The 17361-nt window shown below is 34.5% G+C and overlaps 1 protein-coding gene across 3 annotated transcripts in view; it reads left to right on the forward strand.

Moving 5' to 3' along the window:
• Positions 1 to 17361, forward strand: part of mute (gon-4 like protein muscle wasted) — a 469386-nt gene that overhangs the window by 161983 nt on the left and 290042 nt on the right. For all 3 annotated transcript variants that reach the window (XM_090406009.1, XM_090406011.1, XM_090406010.1), the window contains exon 11: positions 14706 to 14831. In XM_090406009.1, coding sequence (XP_090262135.1) covers positions 14706 to 14831 — 126 coding nt within the window. The remainder of the gene's footprint in view (positions 1 to 14705; positions 14832 to 17361) is intronic.

Raw genomic sequence — 17361 nt, forward strand, 5'->3', positions numbered from 1 at the left:
TATTCTCTTCTTTTCTCTATTATTAATTTTAGGCAAAAGGCTGGGTCTATACATGATCGTCCTTTTCTAAATCCATTCTGTACCTCTAGAATAAAGTTTTCGGAATATTTCATTAGTTTGTAATATTTCATTAGTATATAAAAATGAATGTAAAAATTACAGGGGATATTGCTACTGCTAGCAGGCTACCAAATTTTATCTAATATTTTACTAAAAAGAATCTCGCCTTATGCTGAATAAAATATAGGCAAATTTCAAGAAAGGTTCCAAAGAAGTATATGAATAGTTGATCAGATTTTTCAGCTTAGACAGCTAGGAAAAAAAAAAGGGGGAGGGGATATAATCTGCAGGTCCATATTTTTTTTATAGATTATAGAAAAGCAATTCTCGTAGAAAGGCTATTGAAAGACTATTCATGGAATCAGCCTCAGCCCTAAGAAACATACCAAACCTCAAGAAATTTGGTTGCATGAGACTGCCCCAAATTTGGGAGACATACATCAGGAGACCTTCAGCCCAACAGCAAAGAATACCTACATAGCCTGCTAGGGGGGGCACCATCAGGACTTTTAGGAGAAAAATTAGCTTCCTTGCTTCGTCCTCATTTACTGTGTGTAGTGCCTGCGTGCACGTGTCTTTATCTTAAGTTCCTTTGAAGATGGCAACGTGACGTTGCCGAAATATTGGAAATATATATTCAAGTTTAATTTAATTTATATTCTAGCGTACATTGTGAATTTCTTAAGTTATTTAGTAATAATTTATAGAAAAGCATATGATAGCATTTAATAACAAAGTTTTTCAATAACCAAGAACTAGTTATCGGAAACTAGGTAGACCAGTGGTAAGATGGGACAATGAGATTACAAGATGTTATGATGGAGAGATGTACAAGATCAGCCAAAATGGAAGAAACATTCATCTAGCAGTGGACTGAAGAAAGCTGTTAATGATGATAGCATTCATAGAGAAAGCCTTTGGGGATTATTAGATGAACTAGGAATACCTCATAAGATAATTCCTTTAATCAAAATTTGCACTACTGACAGCCAAAGCTTGCTATTGGCTAATGGAATTAGATCTGGATTGAAGCAATGAGATGCCCTTTTGTCCATCTTTTTTAATTTAGCATTAAAAAAATGTATTAGAGAAACTGTATAAGATACCGGCAAAGGTTGGTCGATTGGTAGAGCCTCTGCTACTAATGGCTCAGTTAAGTAAGTTTGAGCACGGTTAGTAGTTGGAAGGGGGCCAATCGTTCGATGCTGTCGGCACACTCTCCCTCGATGAGTCTTTGGACTCCCTGGAGGTGTCAAAATAATAATAATAATAATAAACACAAGCAGAACATTAATATTACTCATTGGAGAAAATGCTAAAGATTCTAAATGTTATTCCATTAAAATAACATTTAGAAAACTTTAACTGCTGCTGAAAAACTAGGATTACAAATCAACCAGGTTAAAACTGAATATTTAAAAGTATGCAGAAATCACAATCACAGTATCCAAAAATAATGCGCCGAAACAATGGAAAACGACCAAGAAAGAACAATGGTAAATGATTAGGAATCTCTTACATTTTAAAAAAAGCATGTCGAATGTGCAAAGTGTAACAATGAAGTAATAGTCGTGATAGCAGAAACAAACAAAAAAAAATTAAAGGGAACAAAAGATAGATGGTTTTATTATACTACATGATGGAGTGGACCAACATATCAGAGCTTCTAGTATTCCATTTTAATCAAATAGAATTCCATTTTAATCGATAATACGAATAGAATACGAAAGCACAATTTTGTAAATGATTGAATTATAACAGTTAAATTAAAAACAAATAGAAGTTACTTAAATATCATAGAAGTATATGCCCCTGAAGAAGGTAGGAAAGAGGGTTCCAAACAATTTTATGAGGAACTAGAAAAACTGTTAAATAAATATAATAAAAATGACTGCATATTAATAGCAAGAGATCTTAATGCTAGAGTTGGAAATAATCCAACTAGAGTTGGATTATTTCCAACCCCAAGTGTCTTATGAAAATATGGAGAAATTTGTATGAATAATAATGGCCAAGAACTATTAGACTTCTGTACTTTCAATAATCTTAAAATAACCAAGTATGTTTATTTATATTCTTTTTTTTTTTCAAAAATTAATATAAATAAATATACTTGGAATGGCAGAGAAACAAGATCTATAATTGATTATATCATTACTAATCAGAAACTACTTCCATGTGTGAGAGATGTATATGTTTACAAAGGAAATGAAATTTTTCAGATCATTATTTTGTAGTCTCTAAAATAGAAATACTAGCATGTAGAATATGAAATAGAAATATTTCCATTTCTTATTTCTATTTTCTATTTCATTTCTATTATGAAATATTACAAAGTATGTCTTTTACAAGAAGAAAGTATTAGAATGCTGTATCAGTCACGATTAACAGATTACCAAAAAGAAGCCGATATTGAAGAGAAAACTAAAATATTAAAAAGAAAAACATTAAAAATCTGGAACACAGATATAGAAAATGCAATAAAGGAAAAACAAATAGCACACGAATTACTCCTTCAAAAACATACAAAGGAAACAGAAGAAATATACAAAAAAAAAAAAAAAAAAAAGAAATATAGCTAAAAAGCCATAGTACAGAATGCTCACCAAGATTCTTGGGACAAATTTATTAATAAAATAAAAGAAGACATGCATGGAAAACCAGACATAGCCTACAAAATATTAAGGAAATTAAACAACAAAAAAAGTGATACAGGACAAATCAACATAATACAAGAGAAACAATGGATAGAACATTATAAGAATTTATGGTATGACCAAAATTTAATAACAGAAAATGATAATGAAGTCAGCACTGATATAGAACCAATAAAATTGGAAAAACTAAAAGAAGCCATTAAAGTATCAAAAAAATAGAAAAACAACCAATTAGATGGCATAAACATGGATCTTTGGAAATATGGCGGAGAATATTTACATCACAGATTCTTAAAATTAATAAATACCTGGTGGAGGAAATATGAGGTTCCATCAGATTAGTTAAAAGCTAAGGTTATATCTGTATTTAAGAAAAGACACTGAAATGATTGTAGAAATTACAGAGGAATAACTTTATTAAATACAGGTTACAAAATTTATAGTGAAATTCTGAATAAAAGAGTTAGAAATATTGCAAACAGTCGGAAAAACAAAATAGTTTTAGACATGGGAAATTATGTATAGACATTATTTGTGTGTTAAAACAAATTATTGAAAGATGAGAATTTAATTTAGAGACTCATGTGGCCTTAATAGATTACGAGAAAATTTTTTGATAAAATACACAGAGAAAAACTATGGAATATGATGAAAAAAACAAGGATATCCATTACGTTTGGTACAAGCCACTTCTGTTTTTGAGTCACCTTTATGTAGTGGAACTATCTTGGGCTCTCTTTCTACTTCCTTGGAACCTTGCCAGATCTGAGACTTAGATTAAACAACTTCATCAGAGGCACTACCAGTTCTATTGCACTTTCTCATACCACACAAGCTAAAATACTGTTTGGTTCTACTGCTTACTTATTCACACTGATATTTTTCATTGTGTTGAGTACCTCCAGTTTATCTACCTCAATTCTCACATTAGTAATTGCAAAGTCTCCAACTGTATATGATATACACTTGCAAAATGATAACTTAGCAACTCAACTATTTCTTCTGCTTCTCTCATTTTTGTACAATCAGTACAGAGTAAAGTTATCCTTTCATAATCATTCATTCTGTTACTTGTTACATAGTGAAAAACTCTTGGATTTACTTTGGTCTGCTTAGTTAATTTTCCTTTCTAATCTGATTTAGTCTTCCTTACCAAAGGGTTTATAGTTAAACATAAACCATTTCTTGACTGAAAATTGCATGTTGAGCAACCTTCTGGAACAAGATTAAATGGTCACTTTCCCCCAATTGATGGTATAGCAGCTACCCTAGTTATAGATGGATTTTCTAATGCTTTCACCAGCCCCAGCACTCTCAAACCCTTGGTCTCCTTCATCAGCTGCTGTTTCAAGTAATTATCCCTTAGTAATTGTGCCCTTTCCTCCCCGTAGTTGAAGTCTTGTGTAGCTCAATAGAAGTGGCATTTGCACTCTAGTGCTCTTGACCACACGATGAAAGACGTTCGAATCTAGTCGTTGACTAAAGGAACATTTTCTAAGCCTTTTCTCGACCGGTTCCCAAGTTAGTTGATCTCTGTCACGGGCAAGCGGGTTTTTTCTCCCAGAAACTCAGGTTTTTTTGTCCTGTAAACTCAAGAAAATTGGCCGACGAGTCCACACTGTTTTCAGATATTAAAAATATCGTGTTTTTGTCCTGTTAGCCTCTATCTCACACTATCATTAATCTATATTAATGATAGTTAAAGTTCTTGAGCTATCATTAATAATACCCATTCTTCCTGTCTATTTCCTCAATCTTCTCTGAAAATACAGTATTGATTACATCCTGTTCCTGTAACTATTTGTTCTCCATCAACTAGGTCTTGCTGATGCCAATAATTTTTGGTCAAGGCAAACTTCCTTTATTTTTGATCTGGCATTCATATACATGCATTTCAACATCTCCTTGCATAATGTCATTACTATTCCATTCAGATTCAAAATCTGACGAACATCATGGCAGCTGTTCACGGTTCGATTTCTGCACTCACATTGATTTAATCATGGGGGATGGCTATTTCCACATGGTCGTTCCTGCACTCACACTCATTTTTCCCAGGGATGGCCAGACACATGCTTGATTCTCCTCCGCAACTTCTCTAGTTTCCCTGGTTTTGCATTTCTTAACTCTCATAAACAATTTTTCGAAACATCTAACTTCAAACCATTCAAATTCACTTTATAAATCTACAAACTGACACCATTCCTCCAGCACAATCTTCTTATTGACTCATTAGCAGTCATGGTCCTTTCTTCTCCATTCCCTTCTATCATACCAAGGCATCCAAACTCACAATCTTCACATTCTTACTCTTCATTTTTGCTTCTTTCAACAACACTTTCTAATCCTCTCTCTCTCTCTTACAAGCAAAGCTCCCATTGATGAGACCTTATTGAAGGTCAAAACTAGTCTAGGTAGGTGCCCTTCCTATAATGTATAATATTATACACACCTGAAAGGATGTGTGATTTGATTGTGGGATACCTTATGCAGATACCTTTATAAATTGCATCATTCAACTAAATTAAAAATGCCAGGAAATTATATTCTTGTAATCCTTTATCTAAGTGTAAGCAAACAAAGCTCCCATTGATGAGACCTTATTGAAGATCAAAACTATTCTAAGTAGTGGCCCTTCCTATAATGCATAATATTATACACACCTGGCAGGATATATGATTTGCACTGTGGGATACTAAGGCAATTAATGTGAAGTCAGCCCAGTATACAAGTATCTTTTCCTTTAGTGTTACATGGTGATCAGCATTCATTTAAGATGAATTATGGAGACTACAACCATGTTAGAAATGATTACTTTAATTTCCTGACGTTTCGGCATTCATATGAAGGTCATCATCGGTAGTACACACACACAGAGAGAGAGAGAGAGTGAGAATTCTATATTACATTTCAAAATGTATACCAAAGAGACAATGATTTGATCAACTATTATCATACTGGCCTGATCCCTAATGAAAAAAAAAATAAAATTAATGAATAAAATAATAAATAAATAAAATAACTACAAAGCTATATACCATTTATAACATCATCAGAGAACAATTTCATATAGATAATTTTATTACAGCAAAAGTGGTGTCTTAATTTAACATGAGAATTGTTATAATAGAGTTAAGATCCTGGATTAAGTACAGTCCTGTTTATAATTAATTCTTAGACAGAAAGGCTGTGTGGATAGAATTTGTGCCTTCCATATTCTTCCATATTGGATTTTTAAACCATCATTACTGTTAAGATTAGAGTGGTTGATAAGAATTTCACAGGCCTCCTTAAATTAAAAAAACATTCTATGTTTTGGTGTGTGATGTAAACAACAGCTGCCTTTCCAGTGAGTTCTGTGTAGAGTATTCAGGGCATGATCAGAAAGGCCGGATTTACCATAGTTATTAAATTTAATGTGCCATTTATGTTCCTTTTTTTTTTTTTTTTTTTCCCCGGATAGGATTATGCATCCTGTTTCACCTATATAGGGCAAATTACACGGGCAATGAATACAGCGTACCAGGGTGGGTCAGCGGAGAAAGTGAATCCTTGGATGAGTTGAGTAAGTTCTTTAATTTTGCAGGAGGTTTAAAGGTGGCATTAAGGTTGTATTTCTGTAGTATTCTATTTATTTTATCTGATATCCCTTTAATGTATGGAATGGTTCCAGTTTTATTGTAATCTAGTTTATTTTTATTTTTAAGTGGAGTCTTGTGAAGAATTTTGTTGATAGTATTTTTGCTGTAGCCATTTTTCAGGAAGGTATCGCTGATAACTTTTAATTCATGTTTAAGTGCTTGTTCACTGGAGTAAATCTTCAAAGCTCTGTATTTTTAATATGTTAATAACACATAGTTTTTGTGTTGGGTGGTGGCAAGAGTGTGTGCGTATATATATTAGCCAGTATGTAGGCTTCTGGCAAACAGTGAAGGAAAGTCTGCCAGAAGGAAGATGTGTGACAAGTGGATCTAGAAAAGAAAGTGTGTTCTGACTTTCAATCTCAGTTGTGAATTGTGCGTTTGTATTGTTTGTTTAGGTGGCTGAGGAAACTATCTAATGTCTGGCAGCCATGGGACCAGATAGCAAAAACATCGTCAACATATCTAAGCCAAACTTTAGGTTTTAAAGTAGAGGAATCTAGAGTATGTTGCTCAAAAGCTTCTTTTCCATACAGAAGTTAGCATTTGAGGGTGTGGGGATTAACAGTGATCCTATGGCTGTGCCTTCTTTTTTGTAGGTCGAAAATGTTTTGTCACACAAAATAGCCAGAATGCAGTACATGTGCAAAGATCACTGTGATATCGAGAGGGTATTTGTCCTGTAAGAGAAGAATTGTGTCATTGATTGGAACATTTGTGAAGAGGACAGAGACATCAAAACTGACTAATAAATAACTTTTTACCAGTGTGATGTCTTTAATTTTGTTTACAAAGTGTTGTGTGCTTTTAATATAGGAGGGGGAATGACCTACCAACTTGTTGACTGTTGATGCTTGGCTAGACGATAATTGGGGCTGTCTATATCTTCAACTATCAGCCAGAGCAGTATGTTCCATTTGTTGAATCATGGGTAAACAGTAAATTCTTGTGGAATGAGCATAGTGTGGAAGTAGTTTTATAACTATATCTTTGGGCCTAGAAGTGACTCATTTAAGTAATTTTTCCATTTTCATTTTTATCCAATTAGTTGGGTTAGAGTTAAAAGTTGATAGGGGCTGTTGTATGAGACTAATTGATTCATTTTTTCCAACAATGTTATTCGGTTTAAAATAACAGATACTGCCTTCATCAGCTCTAGTAATCACGATGTATGGATTTTTTTTAACGATTTCATTGCTGCCAATTCAGATTTGGTTAGGTTGTTGGTTATTGTTTTTGTATTATTTAAATTTAAAAGGTTTGAGGTTTCCAAATGTATTTTATCAGCTATGGTGGTTGGGAGATATCTTAAGCTTATTTCAATATGGTATATAAAATTAATTTGTTAATTGTCCTGGGTGCCACACAAAGTTTAAGCCTTTACTAAGTAGCGAGAGTTCACCATTATTCAGGGTGTGGTTAGAAAGGTTGATTACATGACTGTTCACTGAAGGCAGTTGGTGGCTCCTGTTATCACTTGCTTCTGTTTGGTTATCGTTATCATTGGCTTGTGGTTGGCTGTTTTCATTTACTGTGCAGAAATTCAAATTTTTCCGTTGGCTATCTGAATATTGTTGATCTTTAAGTCTATGAAATTTGGATATAAGTTTTACTTTCTTTGTTTCAAGAATATGATTAGCAGAGTTGTCTGTAATCCTCTCAAGGATATCCCAAATATCTGGATTTAAACCGTTTAAAAAGCTCTGATTTTAAATTTCAAACCTGATTTTGAGCAAATGCTAAGTTTTTGCAAGTAGTTTAAATCAGTTCTCTAAGCATCACTTTCGCCATACAATTATATATTCTTAGTGCCTTTGCTGAGGTGGATTTTCTTTTCAGCTTGATGCAGTTGGGTAAAAGATTGCTATCTCCACAACATTTTAAAAATGCCAGTCGATTAATCAAAACAGAAACATGCATCTTTAGCTTACCATAGTGATTGCATCACTTGTGTGTCAAATCTCCATGAATTATCAGAATCCTTTCCTTTAGTGTTACATGGAGATCAGCATTTATTGCAGACAAATTATGGAGACTACAACCACGTTAGTATAATTACTTTAATTTCCCGATGTTTCGACCTTCATATTAAGGTCATCATTTGTAGTACACACACACACACACACACACACACACACACACATATATATACAGAGAGCTATATTACATTTCAAACAGTATACCAAAGAGACAATGATTTGATCAATGGTTATTCTACTAGCCTGACCTCAAGTGAAAAAAAAAAAAGAGGGGATAATCTGCATCCTTGTTTGTCACCAGATTTAACATCAAACCATCTTCCTGTACTTCCTTCAATTATAACTGCTAACTTACAACTGAAAGACTAAGTATTGCTTGATATAATGCCCCATTGACACCATATAAATGTAGTATTTTGAATAGCTTTTCTCTTGGCACCTTGTCATATGCCTTTTGCAGGTCTACAAAACATAAATACAGATCTTAGTTATGTTCCCATGATTTCTGAGCTATTTGTCGGAAAGTGAGAATTCGATCCTGACAGCCTCTATTTGGCCTGAATCCAGCTTGTTCTTCACCAAGCTTCCTTTCAACAATCCTTCTCAACTGTTTCTCAAGTATACTTGTATAAATCTTACCAGAAACACTCAGTACAGAAATACCTATGGGAATATGTTTAATTTAAAATCATTATAGCCTTTTGTTCATTACAAAAGTCAACCGTATAAAGTGTCAAAGAAGCCAACTAACTTGGCTTCTTTGACACTTCATATACGCTTCACTTGTTACAAAACCGAATATATAATTTTTTATATGTGAGTGGTCTGAAATGTTCTCAGCCTAACAATGCAAAAACGAATTCATAATTTCAAAATTATTTTTATTTTTCAACATAATCTCATTCAAGACTAATACATTTATTCCAGCCATGCTGCAATGCCATTATCCTGTCCCTGTTGTGGTTCTCAGTAAGATCTGCAAAATACCCCTCTACAGCTGCAATCACCACTTGATTCAAAGATAAACGCTGACCAGCGAGGAAGAGTTTGTTTTGGGAAGAGATAGAAGTCAGAGGGAGTCAAATCTGGGAGATAGGGTGTATGTTCCAACAATTCATAGTGCAGATCCCTTAATTTTCTCATTGCCAAAACACCTTTGTGGGCAGGTGCATTGTCCTGATGAAAGACGATTTTTTTCTTCTGCAAACTAGGTCTTTTCTCGTGAATTTTTTCGTCTAGTCTGGTTAAAAGATCGGAATAATATTCCCCAGTTATTTTTTTACCCTTTTCAAGATAAGGGTAAAATTTAAGAAACAAAATGCTTTATCATCCCAAAAATACTGATTCCATGACCTTGTCTTCTTTGGCACTGAACAACCGGCTTCTGTCCACTGTTTTGATTGCTGTTTGGATTCTGGTGTGTAATGGTGCATCCATCTCTAATGCATAGTAATAAATCGATGCACAAGATCAGTTTTATTCTTGTTAAAATGCTCCAAGCACTGTTCAGAGATTTTCATGCGAGTGCATTTTTGATCTGTGCGGCACCCATCTTGTGCAAAGCTTTTTCATTTGCAATTCTTCATGCAAAATATATCCTACATATTCTTTTGAAATGCCTATAGTCTCAGCAATTTCACGCACTTTGACTCGCTGGTCATCCAATACCACATCTTGCACTGATCAATGATTTCTGGTGTTGTTACATTTTTTGGATATCCTTCACATGGATCATCTTCATGGCTGGTACGGCTGTGTTTATACTCTGCAGCCCATTTCTTAATTGTTGAAGACAAAGGAGAAGAGTGCCCATAAACTTTTATGAACTTGAATGAATTTCTTTTGACGTTAAGCCTTCTTTTATAAAGAATTTTATAACCACATGATACTCGATTTTATCCATTTCAAGGGATACAGACAACACTTTGGCTTCCAACAGCTGTATAAAAAAAAAAAAAAACTACTTGATAGAATGGCTTGCAATTTCACATGGATAGTTATGACAGATGTACCAACTAAGAAAAAAAAATGTTGCTGATAGTATTTGCCATTTATGGTTGAGGCCGAGAACTTTTCAGACCACCCACGTACCCACCCTTGCTTTTTTTCTCTTATTGAGCCTTCATAAATATATGCGGCATCTTCCCATAGATACACACTACATATATGGCACCATACCATTTTTGAGAAATCATGCCATTTACTTTATTTGTCTTCTGTGCAGACCTACACAAGATTTGCCTTTCACTGCCATGTTGTATCAGTGTGCTAACAAAAACAAGGAATTTATGATAATATTGTTTAAGAAGTTTATCCAAACACTGAGTTTCAGACTCAGATATCCCACAGTAATACTTATTCTACAATTTAGCCATATTGGCACACATTTAAATATAAAATTTACTTGCTGCAGCCCACACGACAACTGATTCTTAACTCATGCCACTTAACTATTCCCCTTTATGGGAATATTCCCATAGTATTATTCTCATAACTATGATTATAAATTTTCTCATTTAAATTTCTAGAGTTATCAATGATTTGTATATGAGAGCATGACTAAAACAAGGTGAGTTTATTATTCATATTACTATAATCATACATTTTTGAAAAAAAATTTCTAGGTTTATTGATTGCAAATGAAATACCTTTTTTTTTTTGTTGACATATGATAAAGGTACTAATTTTAGTTATTTATGCAATTGCAAATTATCAGTTTACTGTTATTTGTTAGAGAGTATTAAATTAAAATATATAACTTGATTGTGGGTTTATATTTTGCGCATGCGACAAATTATTTTTTGTATTTGGATGGGAGAGCTTAAATGGAGCTTTGCCTCCAGGAATTGAGATACAATTGTACATCTCTGATGAAAGGTATTTATTGAATAATTTCCAGTTTTTCAATCATTATAGTATGACTTATATATTGAACACAGATTCATAGGTAACTTTATCTGATGTTTCTTCATTAATGGGCTATGTGTTTAAGAATATTAAAATTTTGAGTTTTTCTGCATCATATAGCTAAACAATCACAGACATTGGCCAAAATTATCATTATTGATATATCTTACAATGCTGTGTATTTTACTGCTTTCTATGCAAGTATTTCTGTTTCCTGAAAGCTTCCAGAAGGAAACCCATAAGCATAACCACTAGTATTTAGCATTTTGTGAAATAAAATACTGATGAAATCCTGCATTTTGAGTGCTCACTTTCCATATCATGTTATTTTCACTTTCCATATCAAATTCTTCTTCTTTTCAGTCATTTTCTGTCTACTGCTGGACAAATGCCTCCTCCAGTTCTTTCCACCTTTCTCTGTTCTTGGCAGTGGTTGACCAAAATTTGATAATTCATCACTCCACCTTTTAGGATGTCCTCATCCCTTCTTTTGGAATCCAGTTCATTAGTATGGTGGTCCATCACTCATCTGCTCTTCTGGATAGATGTCCAGCCCATTTTCATTTTAGTCACTTATGGTGAAGAATGATATTGGTGATATGAGTCTGGCTTTTTATCCAGGTGTTTCACTTCTTATCTTTTAATGTGATGCCTAGCATCAGCCTCTCCATTTTTCTTTGAGTTGTTGCTAGTTTATTTGCCAGTGCTTTTGTTAGAGACCAAGTTTCACAACCATATGTGATGACTGGAAGTATACACTGGTTAAATGTCTTCCTTTTAAAAAAGAGTGGGACATGATTGTTTTGAAAAATGCTTTTAATTTTCTGAATGCACTTCAGGCAAGTTGAACGCTGCTATTTATTTCTTTTTGGAGTCCACAGTTTAGATCAATGAGATGACCTTAGTATGTATATGAAAAGACTCTTTCCAAGAAATTGTTTTCTATTATTATGTTTTTTGGTGTTACAAAATGATTAAACATGATTTTAGTTTTTTTTTTCTCTGTTTATTTGCAGACCGAATTTTCTGCTTTCATGATATAGGTCTTCTATCATTATATTAAGGTCTTCTGGAGTGTTTGCAAAAATTATGATATCATCTGCATATCTTAAGTGTGTTAAGTTTCTGTTATTAATTTTTATACCAAGGTTTGTCCAGTTTATATTATTAAATATTTGTTGAAGGACTGCTGTAAAGATTTTGGGTGATAGTCTTGTTGTCGGACACCTTTTTCAATTGATATTTTATTGCTACTCGTGTGAAGTTGGTTGCTGTTGCAGTATAGTATATTTCCTTTCTTTTAAAGTTACATGGTGATCAGCATTCATATTTATAAATTTAGGGACAAAAACACACGTGTTGAACAGATTATTTTATTAATTCCTGGAGGAGATCCATATATCCTCCAGGAACTACCTGATTCTGAAGTGCTTTGATTATTGTATTAGTTTTGATGGAATCAGATGCTTTTTCATAATCAGTAAGGCTAAACAGAGAGGCAATTGGTTTTCTTCTGTTTTTTCTGTTATTTGTTTTCTAGCATGAATATGATCAATATTATCATATCATATTATCATTATGCTATTCTGTTGGTTGTGCAGTAGGACAAGGAGAAGCTGCAAGAGTTTTTAGCATGACTGAAACTGTTGCAGTTTTAGCTTTTTTTGGCACATTGATGTGCTAGCCATAATATCAGACTATAGCTTTGTGAAGTAGTTGTGTTATTGAACCTTATAATAACCTCAAAATTGTAATTTCTGTTTGATTCATTTAATAATTAGATAAATTTAATACGAATCATTTTGTAGGTAATTTTTTTTCTCCTTTCTGCATATTCATTTGAAACAAGGTTGCCTTTAAGTTCACCTCCTGTATACAGGTGTTTCTCTCATGTTTTCTTATAGCAAAGAAATTTTCCTTGGAAAATAAATATTTGTTTATTTTAATAAAATTAGAAATGATTACATATCTTTCAATCACAAAAAAAAAAAAAATTCACCTGTACGAATAAGTTTACTTCATTATAAGAATTGCACAGATAGAACTAGTATTAATTAAATTTTATTTAAATTAATTAAAAAACTATTATTACTTTTTTTTTTATAATAATGATTATGGAAAGGTTTTGAGAGAAACATTGGGAGGTACACCTGGTGTTTATTGATCTGGAAAAAGCATACAATAGAGTGTCAAGGCAAGTCAGGAGGTGTCTGAGGGAGAAGAAGGTTCCAGAGAAATATGTCAGGTTGGTGTAGGAGATATACAGAAATGTGAAGACAAGAGTTTGGACCTGCCTGGGAGAGACAGAAAGTTTTCAAGTGATAGTTGGTTTGCATCAAGGGTCAGCATTAAGTCCATTCCTGTTTAATGTTGTGATGGAGGTGGTGATGGAGGAGGTGAGAGAAGCTGCTCCTTTGCCAATGTTGTATGCAGATGACACCGTGCTCTGTGCAGAATCAAGAGAAGTGGCAGCTAAACTGGAAAGATGGAGGAAAGTACTGGAAGAGAGTAGTATGAGACTGAGCAGAAGCAAGACAGTATATGTGATACAAAGTGGATGGCAGCCAAGAAACAGATCTGGAGCTAGAAGGAAATGTTATCAGGAAGGTTAGGGACTTTAGATACTTACGCTCAATAGTGAAAGAGGATGGAGGCTGAGAAGGAAGTGGGATGCAGGATATAAGCAGGAGGGAGGAACTGGAGAGAGATGGCTGGAGTGCTGTGTCATAAGAGGGTGCTGATCAATCTAAAAGGCAAAATCTCAGGATATTGCCTGAGAAAAAATAACATCAGCAAGATGGAGGTAGTGGAGATGAGAATGCTTAGGTGGATGTGCCATGTGACCAGAAAGGATTGTGTGAGAAATTACTATGTTAGGGGAATGGTGAAAGTTATGAACTTAAGAGCGAAGATACAGGAGGCAGGGTTGAGATGGTATGGTCATGTGATGAGGAGGGAGGACAAGTATGTGGGAAGAAAGGTCATGCAGATGGATGTGCAGGGGAGGAGGAAGCACAGGTGGCCAAAGAAGAAGATATTGAGAGAGCTGGTGGAGGAGGACTTTAGGATGAAGAACTTGGATGTGGTTACAGCTCAAGACAGGAGGATGTGGAGGAGACTCACTAAAAACACCAACCCTACTTAAGTGGGATAAGCTGCAGAAGAAAAGAATTAAGAAAAAGTATTATTAATTAAATTTAGAAGGATTCCCTCTCTTTCAAATCCTAGTAATGCAATTTTTTTCACAAAATGATATCTACCTGTTGCCTATGAGACTTAGATGGTTGGCATCTCAAATACATAAGCGGATAATAAGAGAAAACAGAATTAAATACAATTACCATTTGTTGAGGTGTGTTGAAATATAAAGTTTTAAGTGCAACTTTTTTTTGTCTTTTTTAACAAGCAGAATTACATATTGGAGAACTCTGAATCTAATTTCATTGTTTATTTTCTCTAAGACTCTGTAAATAAAACAAGTGAAGCAGATGATGATGGAGAAGATGATCCAGAGTACAATTTTCTTGAAGAAGAAGATGTGCGAGACTGGTGGGATTTTAGAAATGATCGTGCTGTAAAAATAACAAGTAGGTATTGTAATTTAAAGTTAACCTTTAATATTAGTTAATACAATGAGTATATTCATTATAAATGCACCAGACAAAAAATTATAGAATGCTAATTGAAACATGTATATAATTTTAAAGTTGATGAATGTAAAGAGTCATACATATATGTAGAGTAAAACTGGTGGAATATGATTGTTGATGTGCGGTTAATGCATCTGTGGCATTCTATGTTCTCTTTTACAGGTACAACCATGGGTCATAAAGGTGATGTTACCAAGTGTCAAAAGGGTGCCATTGTTTTTGGTCAAGAATATGGACATTCCTTTCAAAAGGTGGCAGAGTTTGTTGAAGTGTCTGAATCCACTGTCAGTGTCCATTTATAGTGGAAGCTATCACCGTAGACAGAGCAGCTGTGGTAGAAACTCTATAATGACAAATCGGGATTGCTGCATTTGGGATGACTATCAGCAACTGAACATTTCCAGTTTCGTCAAGAACTGCTTCAACAGTACAATGCTGGACCCAATAAACTAGTTTCAGAATGAGCACTATGGACAGAACTGCATGGGTTAGGCATTTTCAGTCGTGACATTATTATTATTATTATTATTATTAAACAAGACCTCATGGAGTCAAAGACTCATCTAGGAGGTCCTTTTATCTCACACACATCTCATCATACCGCGTCTTAAACACATTCAAACTCCTTGCAGACACCACACTCTCAGGCAAGGCATTCCAATCATTCACAACTCTGCATGAAAAAAACCTGCCTCTCACTCCCCTACTCACACCCTCTTTATACAGTTTCCAGGGATGACCTCTGGTTCTCCCTTGATCTCCCACTATTCTCTGTAGAACTTCTCCACCATTGATCCTATAACAACCCCTTACCAACTTGTAGGTCTCTATCATATCTCCCCTCTTCCTTCTCTCCACTAGACTCTGCAAATTACATCTTTTCAATCTTTCCTCATACTCGACATTCCAGTGATCAGAAACTACCTTAGTCAGTCGCCTTTGGACCCTTTCCAACATCTCTTCATCCTTCTGAAAACCAGGTGACCAAATCTGGGCACAATAGTCCATGTGTGGCCTAATCAAAGCTTTATACAATGGAACAAGAATCTCCCTACTTCTACACGTCAGTGTCCTCCGCATCATTCCCAGAAGTATTTGTGTTGTCTTCACAATTTTGGCAATGTGTCCCCTAAATTTTAGATCCTTATCCACTATCACCCCCAGATCTCTTATTTCCTCTACTTCCAACAATATATTCTCACCAAGCATAAATTCTGCATCCCATCTTTGTTTTCCAAATTTTAAAACCTTACATTTTGCAACATTGAACTCACATCCCCATTTGCTTTCCCAATCACTCAATTTATTCAAGTCTTCTTGCAAGGCCACAACATCTTCACTACTCTTTATGGTTCGTCCCAACTTTGCATCATCTGCAAACAACTGAATATCTCCATCCAAATCTTCGCCAATATCATTAATATACAAGTTAAATAGTAATGGCCCTAAAACAAATCCCTGAGGCACTCCACTAGTGACTTTCCTTTTCTTGGATATTGCATTCCCATACACAACTTGTTGATACCTATCAGATAGCCAGTCTCCAACATCCTAAGTTAACAACTGACCAGAAGAAAAATTTCCTTGCTTGGGCAAAACAGCATCGTCACTGGACCATTGACCAGTGGGGATGAATAATATGGTCTGTCGAATCCAGATTGTGCTTATATTCCAAAGTAGCTGCTCTAGAGTCATGCAGAAGGCTGGAGAAGCATTTAGCCCAGAATGTGTCCGAAGAGCTGGGCAACAAGAAGGTGGCAGTCATGTTTTAGGGCTGTATTTCAAGTGCTAGAGTTAGCCCGTTCATTGAGGTGCCCAATCACATGAAATCCATGAATTATCTGACACTTTTAAATTATGGAGTGTTAAAAAATTTTTAATTTTCTTGACCAAAAAGCTCTGGAAAGACTTTTAATGGGATTATATTGATCAAGTGCATATAATAAACCACTATGTTATACCAACTAGTTTCACCAACTAAGGCTGTTGGCATCTTCAGGGTACATAACTGATGTAAGGCACTAAAAAGTAAAAAACTGTTACAAACTATAATCAACCGATTCCAATTATATTAAACAAAGAACAGAGCCCGTACAATACATGCATAGAGCGTGCATGATATCACTTGTTGTTATTTAGGAACGTTCTATAGTTGGCACTATAATTCAGTTCTGGCGAGTTAAAGGATCTGATAAGGGTCTTCCAGATCACTGGCAAGATTAGTCCTTGGTTGCTGTTAAGAAAGACATTCCACATGTTAAATCTTTGACATGTTAGAAAGGGCCATAAAGAAGAAACATCAACACCCTAGAAATTTGGTGGAATTAAGGCATCTTTTAACCATGGAGTGGAATAAACTTGATAAGCATGTGATAATAAGTCATACTGACAGCATGACAAAAAAAATCCAAGATGTAATTAAAGCAGGTGGTGATATAACTCCATATTAATGATTAAAGTTTGCATT

The sequence above is a fragment of the Typopeltis vanoorti genome, chromosome 16 (genome assembly GCF_054136105.1).
Source record: "Typopeltis vanoorti isolate ZY-2024b chromosome 16, IOZ_Tvanoo_1.0, whole genome shotgun sequence".
Classification (NCBI taxonomy): domain Eukaryota; kingdom Metazoa; phylum Arthropoda; class Arachnida; order Uropygi; family Thelyphonidae; genus Typopeltis; species Typopeltis vanoorti.